We start from the raw sequence: 24163 nt of genomic DNA on the forward strand, positions 1-24163 counted from the left end.
TGTGTGTTTGTGTGTTTTTGTTTGTGTTTGTACCATGATAGCTGATACTTCATTGCCCCCATTGGAAAACTGACTCAGATAATGCCATCTACCAAACTCCTAAATACCGAAGTTCTTGCTGATAGAATGAAACATTCCTTCCTGTTGGTTTGGATGTGTCCATTAGGAAACACTGCTACATTTAGTATACTCAAATCATCAGAGTAGATTAGGTAACAAAAACATATATATTTTAAAATAATAATATATTAATGGAAACAAAAAATACAGGATAGAGTAACAACTGTGTTACTAACAAGGTCAAAGACAATGGCAAACTATAGATTCAAACTTTGAAGCAAATAGTAATCAATGTAAATATTCCTGGGCTGCCTCAGCGCTGCCCAGGCACACAGCAGCAGATTTTTGCAAGCATCCTCAGGAGGGCTGGAGCCTTCTTTGCAGGACGAGAGGGAGGTTGAGGCTGGATCCATTCATCATTCTTTTGGGAGAGGCTCCTTTTCCTCAGCACGAAGTTGGATTTTTTGTGAGGATTCTTGGCATAAAATACGTTGGCCTGCGCTGGAATCCTCAGCTCTGGGGAGAGAGGGGTGTACAAAAAGAAGGTGGCACTCAGGAGGTGCTCCCTAGGACACCCCAACATCTGAGAGCCTGTGCCAGAAAAGGCCAGAGCCACACACCTGAGAGCTCTCCAATTCAGCACCAATACCAACAAGACAGCCTCCACAGTCCTCCCTGAGGAAGAACTAGGCAGAGCACTTCAACACACCTAATGTCTGTCCTACCAAAGGCTTTGGAATCCAGAACATCTCAGGTCCTCTTGCATCTGCCAAAGCACACCACTAGATTTACATCTGAAATCTCCCACAAAAGGCTCCTGTGCCGAAGATTCAGTCCCCACATGAGCCATCTTCATAGGTGGGTTTGGAGGGAAGCATTGGATGGTGAGTGCTCTGATGTCAACATGAAATTCTCATTCAAGATGAATACACTACTGGGAGGTGGGAGGGACTGGAAGAAAGGTTGAGCATGGTTGGAGGAAGACCTAAACAGGGTTGCGCCCTGGGCAACAGTACCTTGTTCCTGTTAGCTCCACTGAATCCTCATTCTCCAAGTAGAGGTCCTCCTCCTCCTCTCCATCTTTCTCTCTCTCCCTCTCTGCCACCCTCATTCTCTCTCTCCCAGTCTATGCCTTTGTGGCAAGGGCTGAGGAGCTCTCCACTGCCACACACTAGAGCTTTATGGACAGCCTCAGTGCACAACCAAAGAGAAAGCTATGAAACCCAGAGAAAAGGCCTAGGATTCCTCCTCTGAGTTATTTTCCTCAAGTATGGCCACAGTGAGGACAGGCTGACCAGCATGGATACCACATTAGAGCCATGCTTCTGTGTTGGTGGAGCCTGCCTTCATGTGAACCAGGCTTCTGAGAATGGAGGCCACATTCCAAATGCTGCCCTACTGAGAACAATGGTTCCAAAGACCAGCAAAGGGACTGCTTCCCTCCAACATGGTGTATGGCCCAGTGGTGCCATGACCCCGAGAGGGGGAATACAACAGCCCGCTTCTCCTTCCTCTGAACACCTCTTTCCTGTCACCCTCCTCTAACCTAGAGCCTGTTCTCCATCCCTTCTGGGTTGGATGTGGGGATCTCTGCTATGAATTTCTTAGGCTACCAAGGCCCCACACAGACTTCCTCTTCCATAGACTCTACTAACCTAACAGAAGGTTAAGATAGGAGACAAGTGATCCTAGAACTCATTGGGATGGTGGTCTTCAGTGTACATAGGCTGGGATAATGGATGCTGTGGTGTTTGGCTCACAAAAACCAACCAACCAACCAAGAAAAAAGCACTGGCATTATTATCAGATGAGCTCTGTGGCTACGTGCTCAGGAAGCCCTCATCTGACTTTAGTTAGGGATCACAACACGGCTATTGTGATCACTCCTTGGCAAGTGGACTCAGGTGCGGAAGACCATGGAATTTATGCAAAAACAAATGATTCAGGCTGTCTCCCAGGCTGTGTTTTCTTCCCAATTTCATCCTGTTACTGCTTGCTAGAATCCTGGCAATGCTCTGCCCAGGCAGTGGATTTCTGGTCACACAGAAGGCTTTCAATAGTCCTGCTTCAGTCCACAAAATGCCAGTTCCATCGTTAGCCCATGCATTCCCACGTTTCTTTGAAACCACTCCTATCCCAGACCATGAAAGTATACTGCTCCTGGAAAGAGGCTTTCCTCCTCACTCCTCAATGATGTCAGCTTTGTATGCTTGTTTATGTCCTGGGCAGGTCACCTGGTGGGGAGCCGCAATATCCACTGGGGTACACTATTAGACCTCAAGAACTTCCACCAGCAGAAGTGCAGTTGTCTTTGTGCAAGAACCCAACACACCCTGTTGGAGTATTCTTGGGGGTAAGAGACTACTCTTTGGTGCTAAGAGTTGACCTGAGTCCACATCCTGACCCTTACTCTCTGCCATCTGATTGTCTCACTTACTCTGACGGTGAGAGATGATTTGGCCCAGCTCATAATCCTCCGGTTTCTCCTGAGTAAGCAAGTGTAGGTCGAGGGCGCTGCGGATGACGACAGGAGCCCTATCCTGGCAGGTCACCTGGAGCAGCATGGGAGACAGGCCTTCAGGAAATGGGCCTTGAAGTGACTACTCAAGGGCAGTGGGCAGGGTCATTCTGGAGGCACCTCCACTCTAAATACAAGGGCAACATCCATGACCCTACTACCTGAGGGTGACCTCCTGCGCATCGTGTAGGCTCTTCCCATAGGCTACTAGCCCAATCCTTGTACATAGGACTTCCTGGGCTTGCCATTGCTCTTTGTGGAGCTGCACTCCTCTCGAAGTGAAAGGACTCAACTACTTGATTACAGATGCAATCTCATCCCACAAGTTGGGAGGAATGGGACAATAGCCTCCAAGATCCCAGGTCTGCCCGAGGATGCAGGCAGCATTGGGAATGGCCTAGGCACAAAACCTAGAGGCTTTGGTCTGGATTGCCAGGGCCAAAAACAGACCCAGGAACATGACCACACACAGGAGTGCTGAAACATAGCCACAAGAGCTCCTGGCCTCCAGAGGCTCAGTGCTGGCTGGGATGTAGGAGGGCACCTCATCCGGCAAGGGTGGTCATTGAGTTACCTGGACATTTAGTGTGCTTGCTCCACATCCATATCGACTCTGCAGAGAGATTCTCTCAGCTCCTTGTTCAAGGAACATGCAGAACCTCACACTGCTGTCCTCCTCCATAGATGTCAGCATCCCATACAAGGGAACCTGCAACCTAGGTCCTATCCTATTCTCATCTGTCACCCATACCTGCCCCTGCCCTTCTGGACTGCATGCTGCCACCTGACACACAGACTCCCTCAGACATGGCAGTGGACAAGCTGCTGCTCTCCCTCATCTCAGCTCCAGCCCTTCACACTGACCTCTCCTTTCTTGATTCCCCTCTATCCTCCTGATCATCCAGAAGCTCCAAATTTAAGAGGGCATGAGTAGTCCATGGTATTGGACCAGTGTCTGTTCCCCACCCAGGTGTAAGCACCAGGGGACACCCCTGCTCCCAGGCTTACCAAAACAGTCTTGGCCATCTTTGGACTTTGTGTTTCTAAGTGAACACGAATTAAGCAGGTGTCTCCCACCTGCTTGTGGGAAAGCAGCCTGGAGGACTTGCAGGTTGATTCTGAGAACTGTGGGGGATGGAACATCAGCAAACCCAGAAACAGAAAGCCACCCCAGCCTGTCAGTTGGCTCTATGGGCTTCTAGCACATATGTCCAGGTGCTCAGGCTTCTTATTTCCCCAGGTGGGAGTGGAATGGCAGCACAAGTACAGCTTGAATAAGGTAGGTGTTTACCTCCTTTCCCTTGACCTGGGGGCGTTTCCTCACGATGAAATATTTTATTCCCGGATTCATGGACAGACACAGGAGTGAGTGGTCAGAGACCTTGATTTCTGCAGAGCGAAGTGGAGAGAATTGTTAGGTGGTACTCAAGGATTATACCTCTAAACATCCACAACCCCTGAGAGTCTCTGCCAGGCCCACCACACTTTGGTATTTTGGGGACAAGGCCCACTTTCTCTTGGCTGTGAGTTATCCTGAGCCCACTGTGGATCATGTATCCCCACTGTCTGATTGTCCTACTTACTCTCATCCTCAGACATCATACTCAGCAGCTCAAAGTTGTCCACATCCTCATGCTGCAACAAATTTTGGTCCAAGGCCCTGCGGATGAGGCTTGTCACCATCTCCTGACAAGTCACCTGGATCAGGGTGGGACAAATGTTATCAGAGAATGGCTTTTAGAGGAGCTACCCAGAAGACTGTGGTCAAACATTCAGGAGAAAAAGAGGCAGATGCACTGAAAATTTTGGTCCTGACTGCCACTACACAAAACAGACTCAGATACAAGAGTGTGCACTTGAGTGCTTCATGACAGCTTTGAGAGGCCCTGGCCTCTAGAAGCTCGGTGCGGGTCTGGTTGTAATGATGTACTTGACTCAGCACTGGCAGTCACTGAACATGTCTCCTCTGCAGCTGGACACCTGCAGCATTAGTGTGTCTACTGCACATCCATAGAAATTCTGCCCAGAACCCCTTTAGCTCCATATTTACATACATGCACAGGCTAACATTCTGAAGCTTTGGCATGACCCCCCAGGTGATCCCGACCCCAAATTCCTACACCTAGTCATGCTATGGAGGTTCTCTTCCCTGCCACCAGGAACACATCCCCTCCTACACATGTGACAAATCACTGCCACCTCCTCTGCTCCAACCTCACTCATTGAGAATACCAAGTTCTAGGCACTGCAGCCTACACCCTAGACATATATCTGCCTTCATCTGTCCACAGCACTTCCATCTGCATTTCTGGCCTGCAAATGCAAAACCCACAATACACAGGCCCACTCACCACTGGAGCTGGGCATGCTGATGCTCTCCCTCCTCAGGTCAAGCCCTTAAGACAGACCTCTCTCTTCTTTATTTCCCACCATAGTCCCAGGGTTGGCTGTGTCTCCTGCCTTCCACTGTGTGGACACCCAGAGGCAGCCCTGCTGTCGGGCTTACCAGGATGCACTTTGTCTCCCTCAGGCTCTGTCCCTCTAGGAGGACGTGAACAAAGTGGCTGTCTTCCACCTGCTCGCTGGAGTGAAGCAGTGAGGAGCTGCTACTGGTGACTTTTCTCATGCAGCACTCATTGCTTTGGGTGGCCTGGGGCAATGATCCTGCAGCCACTGTAGAGCTGCTGCTCATAGCTGCTGGGGTCCTGGATGCCACTGCCACAGAAGGCTCCAAGAACTGTGGGGGATGACAACATCAGCAAAGCCCAGCAACTGCACCCCACCCAGCCTGGCAGTTGGTTCTGTGGGCATTCTACAACATCCATCCAGAACCTGAGGTTCTTGTCCCCTTGGAGGATGTGGAGTGGCCCCAGGAATAAAGACTGAAGAAGGTGGCTGTTTACCTCATTTGGCTTGACCGTCAACGACTTGCTGGCAGCTGTTTCCCGAAGAATAAAGTTATAATCCACTCCTCCATCCAGGTCGTAATATACTTTCCCATCAGCAGGGATCCTCAGCTCTGGAGAGGCAGGGACAGAGGCGTGGTAGGTGACAATCAAGGAATATACTACCCAACATCCCCCACAACTGAGAACCTCTGCCAGCTCAGATCTCACACACAGACCTGAGAGCCCCCGAATCCAGCTACTGTTCCACCAAAGACTCCCCACTGATTCCTCCCTGAGGACCCTCTATGCACAGGAGGTCCACTACAGAAACACCTTTCAAGGAAATAGCCCCTTGTACCCCAGACCCTCTTAGTTCATGTTGGACCCACCAAAGACAAACAGCTAGACTTTGTATCTGGATTGGTCCCCAAAGACTCATGTGTTCAAGGTTTTCTCCCCACTGCAGCAATGATCACAGGTGGGTTTGGGGAAAAGCACTTGATGGTGGGTGCCTCCACCTTGCCAGTGGATTCATCCACTCATACAAAGCTACACTAATTTGAGGGTGTGGTTTGCAGGTGTGTTGAGCGTGGGTGGAGGATGTCCACAGCAGGGCTGTGCCATCCAGAGCAATATATTTCTCTTGAGTTCCCCACTTCTGCATTTCCTCCTCATGAGTATAATTCTCATTCACATTTTTAATCAATTTATTGTTATACTTCTTGTTTGGCTTGTGTTTCTCCTTGTTGTTCTTGTTCTTCTTCATCTTCTCCTCATGCTTCTTCTAATAGTCATCTTGACCTTCTTATTCATGGTCTCTTCCTTCAACTTATTTTCATTTTTCTATTCCTCCTTCTCCTCCTCCTCGTCCTCCTCCTCGTCCTCCTTCTCGTCCTCCTCTTCCTCCCCCTCCTCATCCTCTTCCTCCTCCTTCTTCTTTCCTCCCTCCCTCCCCCCCTCTCTCTCTCCAAGAAGGGTTTACAAGTTGTGAAGGGTTCTATTCTACCACACACTTCTCTCTAGAAATGGCCTCTGGTCCTAAGTGGACTCAGTTTGCAAGGAATAGAAAGATTGGAAGCCAGAAATGATTGTTCATTGAACTGCTTTTCTCATGTACTCGTCTAGGTCAGGAAAGGCTGCCAAAGTAGGCATCCTGTGGTTGTCTGTCTTCTTTAACACAAGACAAAGAAGCCTGTGTTCTTGGCCCCTTGTGGATAATAGCTTTGCAATGCCTCCTCAGGCCAAGGAAAGAACACATGATAGGCAGGTCCACAGCCCCTGGAGAATATGAAGAACCTGCAGATTTATGCCCCATCATTACACTTTGTTTTGTGCACAAGTCCCACCATACTCTTCCTGGGCATTGGGTCAATGCACACTGTGTTTTGGCTCCCAGTTATCGTGAGCCCACTGTGACTCACTGCTCCCTATCCTCTGATGGTTCGACTTACTCTGATGGTTCGAGACAATTTGCAGAAGTTCATAGTTTTCTGGATCCTCCTGCTGGAGCAAGTGTGCATCTAAGGCCCTGCGGATGATGACTTGAGTGCTGTCCTGGCAGGTCACCTGAGCAGGGTTAGAGAAGGCTCATCAGAGAGGGAATTTGGGAGTAGCTACCCAGAGGACAGTGCTCAAGGACAATCAGAGACAAGAGAGCTCTCAACACAAGGGCACCATCTTGTTACCCTGCTACCTGAGGCCTTCATGTGATCATGTGGGGTCTTCCTATGAGCCTCTAGTCCAATCTTGGTACAAGAGTTTGCTTCAACCTGCTATGCCCTACAGGGACAAGGGAATAAGGACCAAAAGGCTTTGTACAGACACACTCTACTCCCATCAAGATGGGAGGAATGGTCCAGTGGACTTCCATATCCCTGCTCTGGTCTGGGATGCAGCTGCATTTTTGTGTGGACCAGGCACAAACCCTAGGTGTTTTGGTCCTGACAGCCAGGGCACAACACACACTAGGACTCTTTAATGATAGGCATGGAAGCTGCTGGGCTCAAGAGTGTCAGTGCTTGCTGGGGTGTCAGGAGGTTTGGACTCAGCAGGTGCCGTGGTTCAACATGGCTCCCCTGGAGGTGGACACCAGAGTCTCATGATGGATACTCCACACCCAGGAAAATTCTGCAGAGAGAGCCGCTAAATCTCTATTCACATACATGCAAACTAGGACACTAATGGGCCCTTCCAAGACCCCCAGTTGTCTGTGACCCACACCTATCCACCCTAATCATTCTACAATCGCTCCCTTCCCTTCAACCAGCAACATATCCCCTCCCACACACAAGAAAATGACTGCCAACTCCTCTGCTTCAACCTCCACGGTTCAATATACTCCTCCTCAATACCAAGGTCAGTAGAGGATGGCCTGTACCCTCGATATTTCTCTGACCTCCTCTGAACCCAGCACTCACTCCTGCACTTCTGACCTGCACACCCCAAAACACGCAGGCCCACTCACACCCAGACCTGGCATGCTGCTGCTCTCCCGCCTCCCTCTTCCTCATTTTATGCTCTCCTTCCTGACCTTCCAGAAGCTCTAGTTCAAGAAGACAGGCCTAGTCCAAGGTGTTTGCTGTTGACTCGGTCTTCCCCACTGTGGGCTCCCAGGAGACTCCCCTGCTCGAAGACTCACCAGGATGCTCCTATACTGTGTTGTCATTTCATTTTCCAGGTAGACGTGAATGAGGCACCTGCCTCTCACCCGCCTGTTGTACTGGGGCCGTGGGGAGTACCGAGTGGAGACCCCTGATGTCCTGGACTCCGGCTCTGCCCTTTCCCTGGAAGAAGGCTCTGGCTCTGGGGTTGGCTGAGGAGCCGTGACAGGAACTGAGCTTGTAGCTAGAGGAGAAAAGATGCCAACATGACTGCCTTGCCCTGACCTTCCCACAGACAGACAATACCCCTGCTGCCAGGAAGAACTCAGGCCCTTAGCCCACACAGGACCTCTTTGCAGACTGGGGTCACTTCCTGAATGGACAAAGGCTTATCCTAATTTCCAGCCCAACACCAGGCATACAGACTCCCTGCAGTGGGACAAGAGTCAGACCTCTCCTCATATACCCTTAGGTACTCACCCTGGTCCGCCTGGCTCTCAGGCGCTGCCTGGCTTGATATGCCATCTTCAGTTGTGGCCAGGAGGTGGTATGTTTGATGCTCCAGGTACAAACCAACCAGCAAGAGCCCCATATATGGCAGCAGCTGCTGCAGACTCAGAGAGCCTGGAGGCTGATGGGAAGCCTCGGTGTAGAAGTTAATCCAGGTCCCCAGGAAGGAAGGTGAGGCACTGTGGGGAGGCAGGTATGGAGTCAGCAAAACCCTGGCCTTGCCTTCGCCATGGCCTCCAGAGAAAACCTCTGACCCTACACTTCTGAACTGTCCCTGGTTCTGAACACACCAGTCCACCTCAGACCAGACACAGTGGCTGTACAGGCAGGGACAGGACAGGTTGCCACAGGCAAAGAACCTTCAACGAAGGAGCGTTAGATCCATGATATGACCAGCTCTCCCCTCATCTGGGCAGGCCTGACACTTTTCTTTTTCTTGGCTATGTGTTCTCCAAACTGGAATGCACCTTCCAGGAGTGTCTGTCCTCCTGCCCACTCTTCTCAGGGCTCAAGAGACACCTCCTCCCCTGGCGAGGGCTGCAATGCTACCTCATTCTCTGTGAGCTCTCACTGAGTCCCCCTGAGTAGCGGTGGACCTCTCTTTTCCCATGAGTGCAGACCACATCTCTGTGGCCCTGGGGGAGAACAGGGAGGTGTGGTGTGGGGGGATCTATTGTTCCAGGGGCTTCCCCAGTGGACCATGACTACCTACAACTCCCCGCCTTACCCCTCCTACTGTTGAAGCCCCACATTTTACACTGCAGGCAGAACACAGAATTGGGGAGAGCAGTCTTTCCTCAGCCTTCCCAAGTCAAATCACCTTGCAGGTCCCTATTCTGGAAACAGGAGCCCACCCTCTTGACCCCAAGCCCATTCTATGTTGAAGTTGGTCAAGGGGTCCACCATAGTCACTGAAGAGGACAACGTGCAGTTATGCCTCATGGAGTCAGGGATGCAGTCACATGTCGGATATGTACTCATGGCACCTGCGGTTTTAGGCTGACCCCCATGAAAAGGGACACAATGGCGGTCATTTGCACTCCATTTTTCACTGAATTATGAAATGTGACTGGAAACGTGTTTTCACAGTGGGTGCTTTCTCCATGTTCATCAGTGAATGAGCCCAAACTGCTGATTCCCACATCTCTCTGGGTGTGGGAGCTGCCATGTCCAAAGCCCCTGTCCAGCTATGTCCCAGCTAGAACGCTCTTTCCCTCTATGTATACTAACATGTCTTTATTAACCCAAAAGTGCTTTTCCCAAGGCCTGAGTTTTGAAACGCCTCTGGCACAGATCTACGTTCTTCAAGAAGCCAATATCACACCAGAAAGACCACCTGGCCTCGCTGAGTCCACCTGGGAATGAGCTCAGTGCACACCATTGATCTGTGGTGCCAGGTGTGTGGGGACTGCTCCACAGACCTCTGTGGATCAGCTGGAGTCAGGATGGTTTCTCTGCCTAAGAAGGAAAGTTCACTCCCCTTGCAAGGCTGTGGCAGGCACCTCCAGGACTCGTCACATTCGGGGCTGAAATTCCACTATGAGTGTGGTCCTCTATCTCATTAGGTATCACAAAACTTTGGGTCCCTGAGAGGTACATGGCAGCCCCAAGACCCAGGCATGAGGGGGCTACACACTTGGGCTTGGTGGTCTGGTGCTTACCTTGGGAACAAGATATCCAGCACCTGCTGGGTGGGGATGGAATCCCAGGAGATTAACCCCATGTTGCTGCTGAAATGTAGGTTCCTCCCACAAATGACAGGCAGGAGCTCATTCCTAAGCTGGTCCTGCCTGTAATGTTCAAGGCTCTGTACCCTGAAGGGCTCCTCCGTGTTCTCATCATTTTCACCCTGGGTTGGGACCAAGAATGGTGGGTTCAAAATGGAAATGGTGACAAACAGAAAAATGACTTGTGCCAATACACTAGAGTCAAAGCACAATGGGACAGTTCCCATCAGTACAAACACACACCACACACACACACACACACACACACACAGTCAGAATAGGAGTCCTGGGCCATTCATCAGGGATCAGACTAGAGGGCCTGCTGGGCTCACCTGCCCTGTGCTACTCACTGTTACTCTTGAGCTCCTCTGCGACAATTGCCAGAGGATCTGGCGTCTAAGTTGAAGCCTCATCCAGTGCATCCACAAAAGGGCTAGTTGGCCCCCCTGAGATTCCTGGGAGCCTGAGGCTCGGCATTGTTTGCAAGGACAGGGGAACATCCTTCTCACTCCAGTTTCTCCAACCAAATGAGCTCGGTCACTTAAGTGGGTGCCTGGATACCAGGGTTCCATGTTCTGTTTGATCCATTGTCAAGGCAATGATGTCATTTCCTGTACTCATACCTGAGCCTCTTTTCACATAAGATCACTTTCAAAAGCCCTATGGGCTGCTGATTTCTCCTCCATGCCTACCCATCTCAGGTGTGCATGTGTTCACCAACAAGTACCCAAATACCCCCACCAGCATCTGCCCTGCTTGGTGCCTCTAGAGTTCCAGCTTGGAGCCTTCAAAAATACATTCACAACCAGTCCTTCCCTCTCAGCAGGTTTTGGACCCTGGTCCCATCATTGTGCAACTCATGGTGTGCCCAGTCTTTTCTGGAAAGTAGGGTAGCATCTAATCAGGGATTGGTGTCTCTGATTCATACATAGCATATGGTTTCTATGAAATCCAGTGAGGGAGCAGGAGTAACGAAGCTGATTGCACAGATGACCTCAGGGAATACTGATAGGCCAAATGAAAAATATGTTCCAGCTAACCATTGGTATTTGGGCTTCTCAGCCCAGTCCTGTTTTTAAAAAAGGTGCAGACAGGCAGTGTTCATTAAAAAAAATGTCTACCATTTAAAAGTGGGTAATTTAAATGGCATCTAGTTACACATCTGCTAGAATGGTCTGGCAACATATGAATTTCATTCTAACAACAACAACAAAACATAGAAAAAACATAGACATAAAGATAAAACCTTGTCTTCACCAGGATGCCTAGAAATAGGTTTTATTTGGCTCATGCAAATATCTTTCAATAGAACTTCTAATTTCTGAATGAACTCATTCAATTTTATAATGTCTGAAACCCTCTGTGAGCATGGGAAGCACTGCTGACAAGACACCAGAGGGCCAGAGCACTTGTGCCCCCTACAGGGGTGTCTCTTGGCTATCACCAAAGACCGTTCCCCTCCTGAGGCAGCTGAGAGCAAGCTGGGCCTTGGAGCAAGGATTAGTGTTTAGGTATAGACTATGCAAGCAAAGGACAATGTCTTTAATAAAACTAAAATTAAAAAGTCACATTGAAAAATTTTAAAAATAAAGAAGAAAATAAGGTCAAGTAGAGGAACGGGCAGAGGCATCCAGAGGAAGCCCATTTTCACAGGAGAAAATCCCCCAGTGAAAAGCATCAGAATAGATACCAAGAAAAATACCAACAAAAACAGTGTGCTCCCACTATGTATCTACTCCACATGCAAAAGTTAGAAAGCTAGATAATACAATCCTGGCCACAGGTAGAGCTATTCAGAAGAGCCACCTGGCAGTGCTTAGTCAAAGAAGTAAACATGCACACTTTGATCTAGAAATGCCACCTGTGTGTAAACCAGGTGGTGCTTAAGCAGTTTCACAAGGGGACATGCACAGGGAAATTTATCCTCAGGTTCCTTATAGAGTTGTCTGTGCTTACAGAAGGTTGAGGGCTGTCAGGGTGCCCACAATTGGGAAAGTGAAATGCTTAAAAGGTAATGGATGCCAACCTGGATATATTAATAGAAATCAATGAAAAACAATAGATTTACATGACAGTAAAATCCCTGAGTTCAAGTTCTTGCTAGCCTACCTACCAACAATCATGCTTGGTTAAGACACTGACATACTTCAAGGCAAAAAAAGGAGAAAATATAATGTCATTATTACTTTTCTTAAAAGCAAATAAGGAAATGGTAATATTTACCCAGCCATGACCTGTTATGCATAATATGTGAGATTATTGTGGACATGTTGGTAAATGATGATCTACTCAGATACGTTCCGTGACTCACCAAATGCAAAGGTCCATGAAGAATTACCGTCTCCACACATGAATTCATCGTCAAAAGCCTTGAGACAACAGGGGCTTCACAAAATGGCTTCTTGGCCAACTTGATGAGTGCGTCCTCGGACAATGCTTCCACCTGAAAGATGTCACCAACTTGTTCTCATTCACATTTCCACAGTGCCACAAAAAAGAAACAAAGTCTGATACTCTATTGAGTGAATCCTCAAGTGGACCAAACACCATACTTCCTTCCATATTTTAGAATTAACAAATGCAACTTCAACTCAATAACTTGCATTAGGCAAGATGCAACCACAACCTTCCCCTGAGCCAGGGAAGCTGACCCCTCTCTGAATTCAGGAGGTCCTGGCCCCACCAGCGTAAACACGAAGTTGACACAAACCTGGCACTTTGATTCTGTGAATTATGGTCAGGACTGATGAGTCAGTTTTGTTGGGATAACTGCTAACGGAGGACTGTGTATCCCTTAATTTTCTAGCCGATGGCCTCTGGAAAGAGCCATTTATCCTGGTTTAAGGCCTTACTTTTAACGTGTGCGGCCTATTCTCAGCCATAGTGGCCTCTTGTTTTATTTACATTTAATGTTTCATAATGTTTCAAAGCCAACCTCAGCAACTTAGCAAGGCCCTAAGAAACTCAGCGAGACCCTGTCTCTAAATAAAATATGGAGAAAAAAAAAAGAGGCTGAGGATGTGGCTCAGTGGTAAAGCACCCCCTGGTTCAATTTCTGGTGCCCAAAAAATAGAAAAATAAAAATATTCTTCACCAGTATAGACTTTTGTGGAAGGCAAAGTAATATGGGTTAGTGATTCCTGCATCTCTGCGGGTGACTCAGAGCAGCCAATGGATGATCATGGGATGGTTCAAGCCTAGTGTTTCTTGCTTCCCATGCAGTGACCTAAAAGTTCCAGAAATGAATTTCAGCACTGGCTAGTTATCTCACATAAGCTGTTGGTTCAGTTTTCTGGGGACCCATCAGAGCCTGAGCTTGACATGCCTCTCACTTGATTCTTAATGGACTTTGCTTTTGCCATTATGTTTGACACGCTGATCATCATCACAGCCTGATGGCCACGGTGGCTGATGCCACCATTCAGTCAAGTCAGTGCCTCCAGCTCTAGGCTTCACAGAAGACCAGGTGCTTACTCAGTTCTCTGTTGAAAATCCACCCTGCACTGTGGAGATTTGGGGGCCAGAAAGGGGGACACCAGAAAATTATTAAAAGTGTTCCGTATTCAGGTTGGAGGTGTGGTTCAGTGATAGAGCACTAATCCGGTGTGTGGAGCCCTGGGTTCAATCCCCAACACTGGGAGGAAATATATGCCTCTATGTGTACACACACACACACACACACACACACACACATACACACACACACTTATATCCAATGCTCTTGAGAGGGATGGTGCCTTTGTGTGTGTCTAGCCATGCAGTATTTTAGGGATTTCGCTTGTAGAAGTCCATCACACCAGATTCTTACCTGGTCATCTCTCCAACACTGGGCCGTGTCTCGGGGCTGCCCTCTACCCTTCCATCTCCTGCCTGCCTTGGCCTCCCACCCAAGTCCTCCCCACAGCAGGAGCCTGCACCCACCCTGCCCCTGCCTCTTCCTACCACACCTACCTCCACCCTGCGTGGGATTATTTAAGACTTCTTAAGGGAACTTGATGAAAAGAATTCTGGGGGAGGAAGGCTCGCTTGCAATGTGCTCTGTAGAATTGGAGCCACTTCCTGAGGACAGTCCATATTTGCTCACACAGCTCTGGGGCTGGGGGCTGGGGGCTGGGGGCTGGGGACAGGGAAGCCTGGCCTCCACACTCACCTTGGCTCTGACTTGTAGGGATGGTTCCGGATTCAAGGCAGCACTTCTTCGTTGGTGCTCAGACCATTGCTCTCTTCTCTTTTCAGTGCTGGGCCTAGAACCTAGGGCCACCCACATGCTAGGCAAGCGCTCACCACTAAGCCCCACTCCCAGCCCCCTTTCCCATCTTGACAGGAAGTTGCATCACTGCCCAGGGACCCACAGTCCCAGTCCCCCCAGGGCAGAGACTGAGGAAGCGCATTATTAAAGGGTTGTGTCTCTTACCAGCAAGAAAATACAACAGTCAGCAGATCCTGGATATTGTCTTGATACCGAGCATCCTCTGGCTCCTAAGGGTCATCATCAGCATTCAGAGGTAAGGGGGCTGTGGCATGAGGTGGCTGCACTTGGGTGGTTCCCCAGGTCAAGCCGATGGAAAGCCGTCTTACATGGGAGCTTCAAACACTCCCAACCTGGAACCAGGGATATAACTCATGTGAAGGGTGTGGGTTTCTCTGGGAACTGAGGAGGAGGGAAGCAGAGAGGAGCCAGAGGCTGGGTTAAGAGCACTCGGCTGTCAGCTCCCTGGGGACTCATGAGCCACTTTCATCCCTGAGCCTAGCCCTGCATGTGACAGCGTGAGAGTCGTCCTGCTGGTGGCTAATGCTAACCCAAGTGTGTTAACCATTCCTTATTAAATCCCACCCACAATCCTTGATGTAGGAACTTTCTCTATCCCTAATTTATAGGTGGTGAGTTGAAGCATAGAGAAGTTAAGTCACTCTTCCAGTGATGCACAACCAAGGTGCATACCCAGGAGTTGGACCCCAAAGCCCTAGATAAACCCCAACCTCAGTTATTATTATTATTTTTTATACTGGGGGTGGAACCCAGAGCCCTACACATGTTACACTAAGTTACATCCACACCCCCTTTTTAAAAATGCTATTTTTAAAAACTTTTTCTTAGTTGTAGAAGGACAATATTTAGTATTTAGTATTTTTTATCAGGTTCTGGGAATGAACCCAGTGCCTCATGTGTGCTAAGCAAGCAGTCTACCACTGAGCCCCAACCCCAGCCCTAAAATGCGATTTTTAATAACATTTCAGTAAGGGGCTTTCTAAATTGCCCAGGCTGGCCTCAAACTTGTGATCCTCCTGCCTCAGCCTCCTGAGTAGCTGGGATTCCAGGCCTGCACCAGCACACCTGGCCTAGCCTCACTTTTTGATTTAGGGCAGCTGGCCTTCTGGGGATGCCTGGCAGCCACCTCTGTCCAGGACTGGCCTGCTCCTCCAGGACAGCTTTAAATGGGGTCAACTTTGGTGGAGAAAAGCAGATGAGGCCAAGCATCTCTCTATTCCTCGTCCACCTGAGTCTCACTGGAGTTCTAGGTTATTATTGCTGCGGGAAGCTGCTCATGACACCCATTCTGAGAACAGTTGCTGGCTTTGGAACACTAAAATAATTGATGTTTATTTGCTTTACAAATATTGAAAAACTATTCTGAAGTTTTCACCCGTGTGACATCTGTTCCCCTGCACTGAGTTAAGTTTATTCTTGACAGTGGTGGAATTGCTTGTTTCCTGGGAAACATTTTGAGTGTTGCCTTCACACCTGTGTGACAGGATTCACAAGGACTGGGTAGTGGGTGATAGCTCTTTCCCTTTTCTACAGGGGCATCCTCCATGTCTTTGTGTGGAACTGCTGTGTCGGGTAGTCGCCAGGGCTCAGGAGGGGCTGTGCCTGTGTGACTTGTGTCACTGACTTGCCTTGCAGCCTGGAGCTCCTCCCTGATCCCAGGAGTTGCAGTTTTCTGGATGTTCCTAAAGTCACTCTAGGAATTTACGTCCCAGGACAGTTTTCCTCCACAGGAAAGGTTGGAAGATGTGTTCTCTGTTCCCATGTTCAAACTGTACGGCCAACTGTTTTTCAGATGAATTTCCTCTGCTGACAACCAAACGTGTGTTCTGGAAGGGTGTTTTGGAGGAGTTGCCGTGGTTTATCAAGGTAAAGAAGCTGCTTCTGTTGAAAGTTGACGGTATGTTTTCAACATAGAGAGGGTTTTTAAGAGTCCGATCATGTAACTCTTCGGCCCACAGCCCTTAGACATTATCCCTAGTAGTTCTCATTTTACTCAGTAAAAAGCAGAGTCCTTATCAGAGCGCCTTCCAGCTCTGGGAAATCTGCATCTCTGTACCATCCATCCTAACCCTCTTGCTTATCTTTGAGCACACCAGGACATTCCCACAGAGGCCTCTGGGACTTGCTTCCCACTCTCTAGAACCTTCTCCTCCACCCCCGTGGAGTGTGACTCCTTCACCTCCTTAAGTCTTTGCTCAGTGAGTCTCAGCCTCCCAGTCAAAGACTATAATTCTCCCCTGACTCCTGTATTTTTCTCAAGAGGGAACATCTGATGTGTAATGCCACAGTCTTTCCTCTCCACCCTGCCCCCATTGTGGGTAGGGGGATAACAGACAAATAAATAAGCTCCACAAGAGCAAAGAATTAGTCACTTTTTTGCTGTTGTTCCCCCAGGACCTGGAGCATAGACTGCCATGTGCTAGTCACTCAACATGTTTTGAATGCTGAAGAGAGCAAAAGGTAGTAGGTAGTTTGGAAAAGAGCTCGAGAGCCATGAGATGGGTGGCAGTGACACCAGGCTCCTCCTTGTATAGTGTCCTGGTCCAGAACAAGTGATATTCTGTCTAGTACTGACCAGAACCCTCTGAAGAGATGGGCTTGGTTCTAGGACAAGCTAGACATTTGGATCCCATCTATAAAGCTCTTGATGTGGCTTATATGATCTTGGGCCATCCAGGCAGACCTAGAAAGGGTTGACATTTGGCTTCAGTTCAGTCTTTCTCAGTTCTGTGTTCTTGGGGTGGGTTCTGTGTTGGTTTTTAAATGTCAGTGAACTTCTAAAATGCATCTTCAGAAATCTCAGGTCTTTTTTTTTTTTTTTAAACAGTACCGAGAATTGAACTCAGGGGCAGTCTACTACTGAACAACACCCCCAGCCCTATAGGAAAAGATTGGAGAGATGGATCCAAAGAAGGGGTCAGACCACCCTATCACCACCCTCCAAAAGTTAGGACTGGGTCCAGTCTGCTTACAGATAGTTCAGGCTTCACATGGACAGGATCAAGTGCCCGCCCTCCAGCGTGTCAGCATGGGCTAGAGGCTGAGCAGTGGGTGACTTTGGGGGCCTCAACCCAGATGGCTCAGAATTCACTTGTGTGCCTGTTATACTCTCATCTCTTTAGGGATCCACAAATGCGAAAGGACTATCTTCCAAGGGAGTGAAAATCTGGGATGCCAATGGATCTCGAGGCTTTTTGGATGGCCTGGGATTATCCACCAGACAAGAAGAAGGGGACCTGGGCCCAGTCTATGGCTTCCAGTGGAGACATTTTGGGGCAGAATACAAAGATATGGATTCAGGTGAGGAGACAGAGCAATTCCTCAGATTTCTCAAATGTTCTTCCTAGCGTGAGTTTGCTCCATTGTTTTGGATAAAGTCTAGGGCACAATGAATCAGCGTCAGCGTCAGGGCCGGGGTGTAGCTCTGTGGTAGAGTGCTTGCCTAGCATGTGTGAGGTCCTGGGTTCTGTCCCGGGAGCTGATATAGAACTTTGACATTTTGAGAGACAGTGCCCCATGAAGGTCAGATCACACTCTTGGTGATTTGCATTTATGGGGTTCTTATGAATTCTTGGAATTTTCCTTATCTGTGCCATCCTGTGTCGTTTGTTGGCAGATAGCTGCAGGATTGTTGTCCATGTTGGGGAATAGGGTAGGAAGAAAGTTCATCTGTGGGAGCTTATTTCTTCAGCTAGAGACTAAACCTCTAGCGTGCAGTAGGTGGTGTTGGTGTGATCCAGCATAGCATTGGGGTCCCCCTCCCCCACACTCTGCTGGAATAGAGGAAGGATGAAACATTTCACTCCAGGATTTCCTGTCCTGTTAGTGGCACCATTTGCTTGAGTCACAGAGCCCAACCCCCCTCCTACTCCTGCCTTTGGCTCTTTCTTTCTAGCTCACCTGTTCTTAGGATAGGGGTGGCCAAAGCAAACACCACCTGAGGGTGTATTTGTGTGTGTGTGTGCACACATGCAGGAGTAACAATTTCCTGGCTGGAGGGATTTGGGCCTGGTGTTAATTCCTCAGTGAAAGACTAAGTCTGCAGTTATGTGCAGTCATAAGGCCTTTTTTGATGTTGGCAGTTTCAAGAATTAAAAAAAAAATGCTGGAGGACTAGGAATGGGTGAATTTGAAGAGGGAGAAGGTAGAATGGTGGCTTGGGTTGTGGGGAAAATGGGAAGTTAGTGTTTGGGAATGCAATTTTAGTTTGGAAAGATGAAAATGTTCTAGAAGTGGATACTGTGTGGTTGTACAACAATAGGAATTACTTAATGCTGTTGAATTGCATACTTAAAAATGGGTACAACAAGGGCTTGTCTAGCATGCGCAAGGCCAGACTTTCTGCAGGTGAATGATCAGTGGCTTCTTGGTATGTGATTGCTGACCTAGGGCTCCTTCCTGAAGATGTCAGGCTTCTCCCCTGGCTAGGGGTTTTACATCCTGCCTGGTGTTTCTTGTTGCTTAAGGGGCCAAGTAATAAAAGTATTGACTTAGTTGGATGAGTACAGGCTGCTAGATGTCAGCAGAGGAGTTTGTCATCTTTGATTCTGAGTTTTCATTTTGAAATAATTAGATTCACAGAAAATAGGGGAAAAAAAAGGTAGAGAGAATTCCTCTGTACCCTTCACCCTGTCCCCGCCCATAGTGATAGCTGCTGTTAATACTCTTACTTAAATTAACATTAGTACAATCCAGAGTTGATCAGTTAGAGGCCTTTATCCCACAAGATGTCAGAACTGTTGGTCTGGAACATTTCTCATCTGTTGGAATTTTAACTAGAGGACAGTTCGAAGCTCTCTGTCTCCATTAACAAATCACTTCTCAGCTTCCAGTTCCATCTCAGAAAGAAAGCAGGGAATCAAACTCCAGAAAACAGGATTGAGAGAAAAGAAAGATGATGTAATTATTATAGAGTTTTCCTATATTTATAGGAAATATCTGTTTAGCTGCTCAGTCTCGAGTATAGTTTGGGGTAGAAATGTGGCTAAGTTAGTGTCAAGGTCGTGGAATCCATAGTCCCTTTTTAGTTGGAATGTGTATGCAATGCTATATTCTACTTCAGACTCAATATGTTCTGTGGGACAAGGATAAACCAGGTTGTGTCAGTAAGTGTGACAAGAAGGGTTGGTGGGTTAGAAGCTGAGTCCATGGGAAACATTGGAAAAATCTAAGATTACTGAGATAAGTGTATATGTCTGTGAGGGTTTTGTTTGTTTGTTTTTGTTTTAACTATGAACAACACACCCGAAAATGGATAATATTATAAAGGTTTATTTAGCTCCTGGTCCTGGAGGCTCAAGGACCCACATCTGGTGATGGCCTTCGTACAGTCTGAGTTCTGAGGTAGCTGGGAATTGCATGGCAAGAGATGAGAAGAGCACATAAGTGTCCCTTTTGGTTTCTCTCCCTCTTATAAAATAAGCCACCAAGATTTAATCGTGGGGACTGTGCCCTGTGACATTTTAGTTTTTGGTGGACACATCTTCATTTTTTATGTGGTACTGAGGATCAAACCCAGCGCTCCGCGAATGCCCAGCAAGCTCGCCACTGCTCGAGCCACATCCCCAGCCCAACACATGAACCTTTGAGTGACACACTCAAACCATGTTTAAACCATAGCACTTAGCAGTGGAGGAAGGGAGGAGGAGGAGGAGGTGACACTGTGATAGGACAAATATTTAAGGAATTCATGTATAGAAAACAGACTTTACTATGACTCCAGAGGACTAAAAGCTTAAGACCTCAAACTCAACCCAGAGAGAGATGAGAAATTTGCACAGAGTTCTGTGACCATGGGTCAATAAGGGACATTGAGTGAAGGGTGTAATAGATGATGGCAGGGTCATCCCATGAGAGGCTCTGACTAATTTGTGTATGTGTCTTTAACAATTCTATAGATTATTCTGGTCAAGGAGTAGACCAACTGCAAAAAGTGCTTGACACCATCAAAACCAACCCTGATGACAGAAGGATCATCATGTGTGCCTGGAACCCAAAAGGTGAAACCATCCTGGTCATCCTCTTTTCTGTTAAGTGTATGGTCAGCACAAAACAAAGACATGTGACACTGCTGAGGCACCACGGGGAGGTGGGACCCGGAGAGGTGGGACCCTGGGAGCTCGTCCCAACCATGGGGTTTGTTGTTAACCTCAGCAAATCACAATTCATTTTCATTCTCGGATCATCAGGTTGAAAGCAGAGCATCTTAATTTGTGCATTTATACTTGTACTTTTTTCAAAAAAAGAGTTTTAAATTGCCTATGAAAATATACATAAAATCTTAACGTTTTATTTGGAGCAGATGACATTTCCAGTCACCACTACTCCACTCTCACTAATAATTTTACAACACAATTGTTAAAAATAAAGTCTACCCAGAATGGGATTTTGGATCTATAATGAAGACAGTAGGGTCTGCTGAAGGCACCAATATCCTGTGGTCCCTGCAAATGAAGTAATTCATTCCTCCTGTATTTGCAGTCTGGTGCCATAAAAATAGCATAGATCCTTAATTTCAGCTTGAATAGGAGAACATTGCTTCAGCATAGATAAATCTGCACAAATCTTCAGCTTCAGGCCACTGCTGCAAGGGGTAGGACAATGGTCTGATTTTTGTATGATGAAAAGGTCTGGGTTGCAGACTTCCCTGGGGCCTGATGGCTTTATTCATGATCTCCAATGGTTTACCATGCTTTTAGCTGTGCTCTTTAAAACCATATACCCCTCCTTGTTCTCCTCTGCGCTGGTTCCTCAGATCTTCCTCTGATGGCACTGCCTCCATGCCATGCCCTCTGCCAGTTCTACGTGGTGAATGGGGAGCTGTCCTGCCAGCTGTACCAGAGATCAGGTGACATGGGCCTGGGCATGCCCTTCAACATCGCCAGCTATTCCCTGCTTACCTACATGATTGCACACATCACGGGCCTGCAGGTGAGCTGCCCTAGGAAAGCACTCTTATAGCCAGCCTATTGCACTGAGCTCTTTGATTCTTTAATTTGGAAAAACTAGCAGGAGAATTCAGTCTCTGATTAGTATTAAAATCTGATATACGTAAGACAGATATAAACTGGCTTGCCTCTTGAGCCTTCATCGGGCTTTCCTGCCTTTGTTGTCTATGTAAACTTAAGTTCACGCAGGTTGTCTATATTGTAACTTTCCTAAATTAACTTTTCTCAAAAGCTGTACTGGTTAAATTCTTTATTTTTTCAAAAGCCTTGGGATAGCTACATATTCTATAATGTGTTTTTAAGTGATGTGTTTAAAGGAATTGAAATAAAAACATTGATTGTTCTGAGGGATTTATTTAGCCAGGTGACTTTGTACATACTTTGGGAGATGCACATATTTACCTGAATCACATTGAGCCACTGAAAATTCAGGTAAGAATTATATCTAGTATAATTTTCAAAACTTGGTACTCAAAGGTTGATTTGTGAAGCATTCCTATATGACAGGCCCTCTGTGTGATGTCATGCTGAAGTAAAGAGGACATGCTCCAGTGTTTATGTGGGCAGGGATGATGTGATACTTGATGTGATAGGAGCTGTGAGGCACTAAGCACCTGTAACAGAAAGGAAGAGCCACACTCTGGGCAGGGAATTTGGGGCCTTCTTAACTCATATTTTTAGTTGTCGATGGACCTTTATTTTATTTATTTATATGCAATGCTGAGACTCGAACCCAGTGCTTCACACATGCTAGGCAAGTGTTGTACACTGAGCCACAATCCCAACCTCCCCAATTCATTTTTACTTGAAGGGGAATTGAAGTGCATGTTTTCTCTTTATTTTATGCTAAATATAATGCTTAGATCTGAACTCTCAAAAGCCTAGTCTGTTCAAATCCCAATTACTGACCAACAGATGACTTGAAATGGAATAAAAATGTGACTGTGCCTTCATGAGCCCCAAGAAAAAAATAATTTTAGAACCCAAAACTTTTACTCTTATCCTATTCTAGATTAGATTGTAAGTTACTGCTTTTTCGGATCTTGGCCTAAATAGAGGGTGACCACAGGTTTATTCAGCTGCTTCTCTCTGCTGTCTGCACTTGTGTTGGACACAGATACAAAAGGTCATGACCTCTACATCCTCACTGCCACAAGTACTCATATTGGAGTCTGTGCTTGCCTTTTTCTGTAACTTGTCAAGAGATGCCATCTTTTGTTCCCCTTTCTGCCAGGGACATTTGGGTTAGGGACAGTGAAACTCAAGAAACTATACTGCATGTTACTATGAGGTATAGATGGAAAAGTAAAATAAAAGACTGTGTCATAGTGTTAATAATTACCATGAATTACCATAACTCACACCTGATGGGCTACCAGGCACCTGGTGCTTTGTATTGGTACAAGATACCCTTTACACTTGATCTGTGCAACAGAAACAATTGGGCATGTTGCAGTAGTAGTGTATAACCAGGGTTAGGGCACCCACAGTACTAGACACTTGTAAAATAATATTTTGTTGATAAAAAAAAGAACACAGTATTTAAAGTATTTATTTATTTTTTAAGTTGTAGATGGACACAATATCTTTATTTTATTTATTTATTTTATGTGGTGCTGAGGATCAAACCCAGGGCCTCGCACATGCTAGAAAAGCGCTGTACCGCTGAGCCACAATCCCAGCCCAAATACTGTGTTCTTGTTCCATGGGAAGCAGAATTAAAAGCAGGTTGCACAAATATGGCAAAATAATGATCTGATTTTTTTTTTTAGCTTCAGCGAGAACCAAGACCTTTCCCAAAGCTCAAAATCCTTCGAAAGGTTGAGAAAATCGATGACTTCAAAGTTGAAGACTTTCAAATTGAGGGGTACAATCCACATCCAACTATTAAAATAGAAATGGCTGTTTAGAGTGCTTTCAAATGAGTTGGAAAGGTTTTGTCACTTGTAGGGGTAGGCTGAATGCTCAGGTGAAAATTGTTTTTTTTCTAAAGAAAAAGAAACTAGGTCAAAAAAATCAGTTACTATTCATTAGCTTTCAAGTATGTTTCCATTGGCAGATATAACTGTGCTGTATGTTTTAGCAGTCACATTTTGTTGACTGAGGGAGCACAAAATGCTGAGCAAAGAAAGTGGGAGTTTATATACTTTTAGCAAAAATACATAGCATTTCAGTCTCTTGGCTTCATTAAGACTTGTGAATTTCATTGTTCGTACAAGCTATTTATTCCCTTCAATTTTGAAGTAACTCATCCATCATAATATATGTGCATTATGAATGCTTATTTGTTTTATGTTTTTATAATAAAGAACTGTTTGCATTTGTCCATTTTTTTTTAATTCTGTATTGTCATTTATCTGCTCAGTGCCTGCCTAAAAGAGATTCACCCAAACAAACGCACCTAAGCCAAGCAAGCGTGTGCTGGATTCTGGTTTAGATGCTGCTTAGAGGGTGAGAATATATATTAGAAATTCTGACTAAACTATATTTTGACCTTTTTTTCATGATTCATCTCATCCTAGACGCATTTTACATTAAAAGATAATTACCACTTAGGGGGCTGGGGCTGTAACTCAGTGGCAGAGTGTTTGACATCACATAACAAATAAAGGCATGCTGTCCAAAATAAATAAATAAAAAGAT

At 46.8% G+C, this 24163-nt stretch overlaps 3 protein-coding genes across 3 annotated transcripts in view; 1 reads left to right on the forward strand and 2 right to left on the reverse strand.

Moving 5' to 3' along the window:
• Positions 1 to 213: 213 nt before the first annotated feature.
• LOC144372078 (uncharacterized) overlaps positions 214 to 24163 on the reverse strand; it is a 161591-nt gene continuing 137641 nt past the window's right edge. The window contains exons 10-12 of the mRNA XM_078035494.1: positions 3587 to 3703; positions 2498 to 2612; positions 214 to 576 (exon numbers count right to left, since the gene is read on the reverse strand). Coding sequence (XP_077891620.1) covers positions 374 to 576; positions 2498 to 2612; positions 3587 to 3703 — 435 coding nt within the window. The 3' untranslated portion in view covers positions 214 to 373. The remainder of the gene's footprint in view (positions 577 to 2497; positions 2613 to 3586; positions 3704 to 24163) is intronic.
• LOC144372131 (uncharacterized) lies at positions 4998 to 8658 on the reverse strand. The gene is made up of 4 exons (XM_078035540.1): positions 8644 to 8658; positions 6918 to 7032; positions 5482 to 5597; positions 4998 to 5315 (listed from the first exon to the last, which is right to left on the reverse strand). The coding sequence occupies exons 1-4, from the start codon at positions 8656 to 8658 to the stop codon at positions 4998 to 5000; spliced, it is 564 nt and encodes a 187-aa protein (XP_077891666.1).
• On the forward strand, positions 13699 to 23679 carry LOC144372132 (thymidylate synthase-like). Its single transcript, XM_078035541.1, has 8 exons — positions 13699 to 13732; positions 16366 to 16470; positions 16662 to 16771; positions 17696 to 17873; positions 20471 to 20572; positions 21328 to 21503; positions 21881 to 21952; positions 23293 to 23679. The coding sequence occupies exons 1-8, from the start codon at positions 13699 to 13701 to the stop codon at positions 23428 to 23430; spliced, it is 915 nt and encodes a 304-aa protein (XP_077891667.1). The 3' UTR covers positions 23431 to 23679.

This window comes from Ictidomys tridecemlineatus, chromosome Y (genome assembly GCF_052094955.1).
Source record: "Ictidomys tridecemlineatus isolate mIctTri1 chromosome Y, mIctTri1.hap1, whole genome shotgun sequence".
In the NCBI taxonomy this organism is placed as follows: Eukaryota; Metazoa; Chordata; class Mammalia; order Rodentia; family Sciuridae; genus Ictidomys; species Ictidomys tridecemlineatus.

Bases quoted from the DNA above. Each gene is read 5' to 3' on its own strand.
- LOC144372131 (XM_078035540.1), bottom strand. The intron at 5,598-6,917 runs GTAAGTCGAACC...CTGCCTCTCCAG, and splicing joins AATTGTCTCGAACCATCAGA to AGCTGAGGATCCCTGCTGAT. The intron at 5,316-5,481 runs GTAAACAGCCAC...CATCCCCCACAG, and splicing joins TGACGGTCAAGCCAAATGAG to TTCTTGGAGCCTTCTGTGGC.
- LOC144372132 (XM_078035541.1), top strand. From the start codon at position 13,699: ATGGCCACGGTGGCTGATGCCACCATTCAGTCAA. The intron at 16,772-17,695 runs GTGAGTCTCAGC...TCATCTCTTTAG, and splicing joins CCTCCTTAAGTCTTTGCTCA to GGATCCACAAATGCGAAAGG. The intron at 17,874-20,470 runs GTGAGGAGACAG...ACAATTCTATAG, and splicing joins ATACAAAGATATGGATTCAG to ATTATTCTGGTCAAGGAGTA.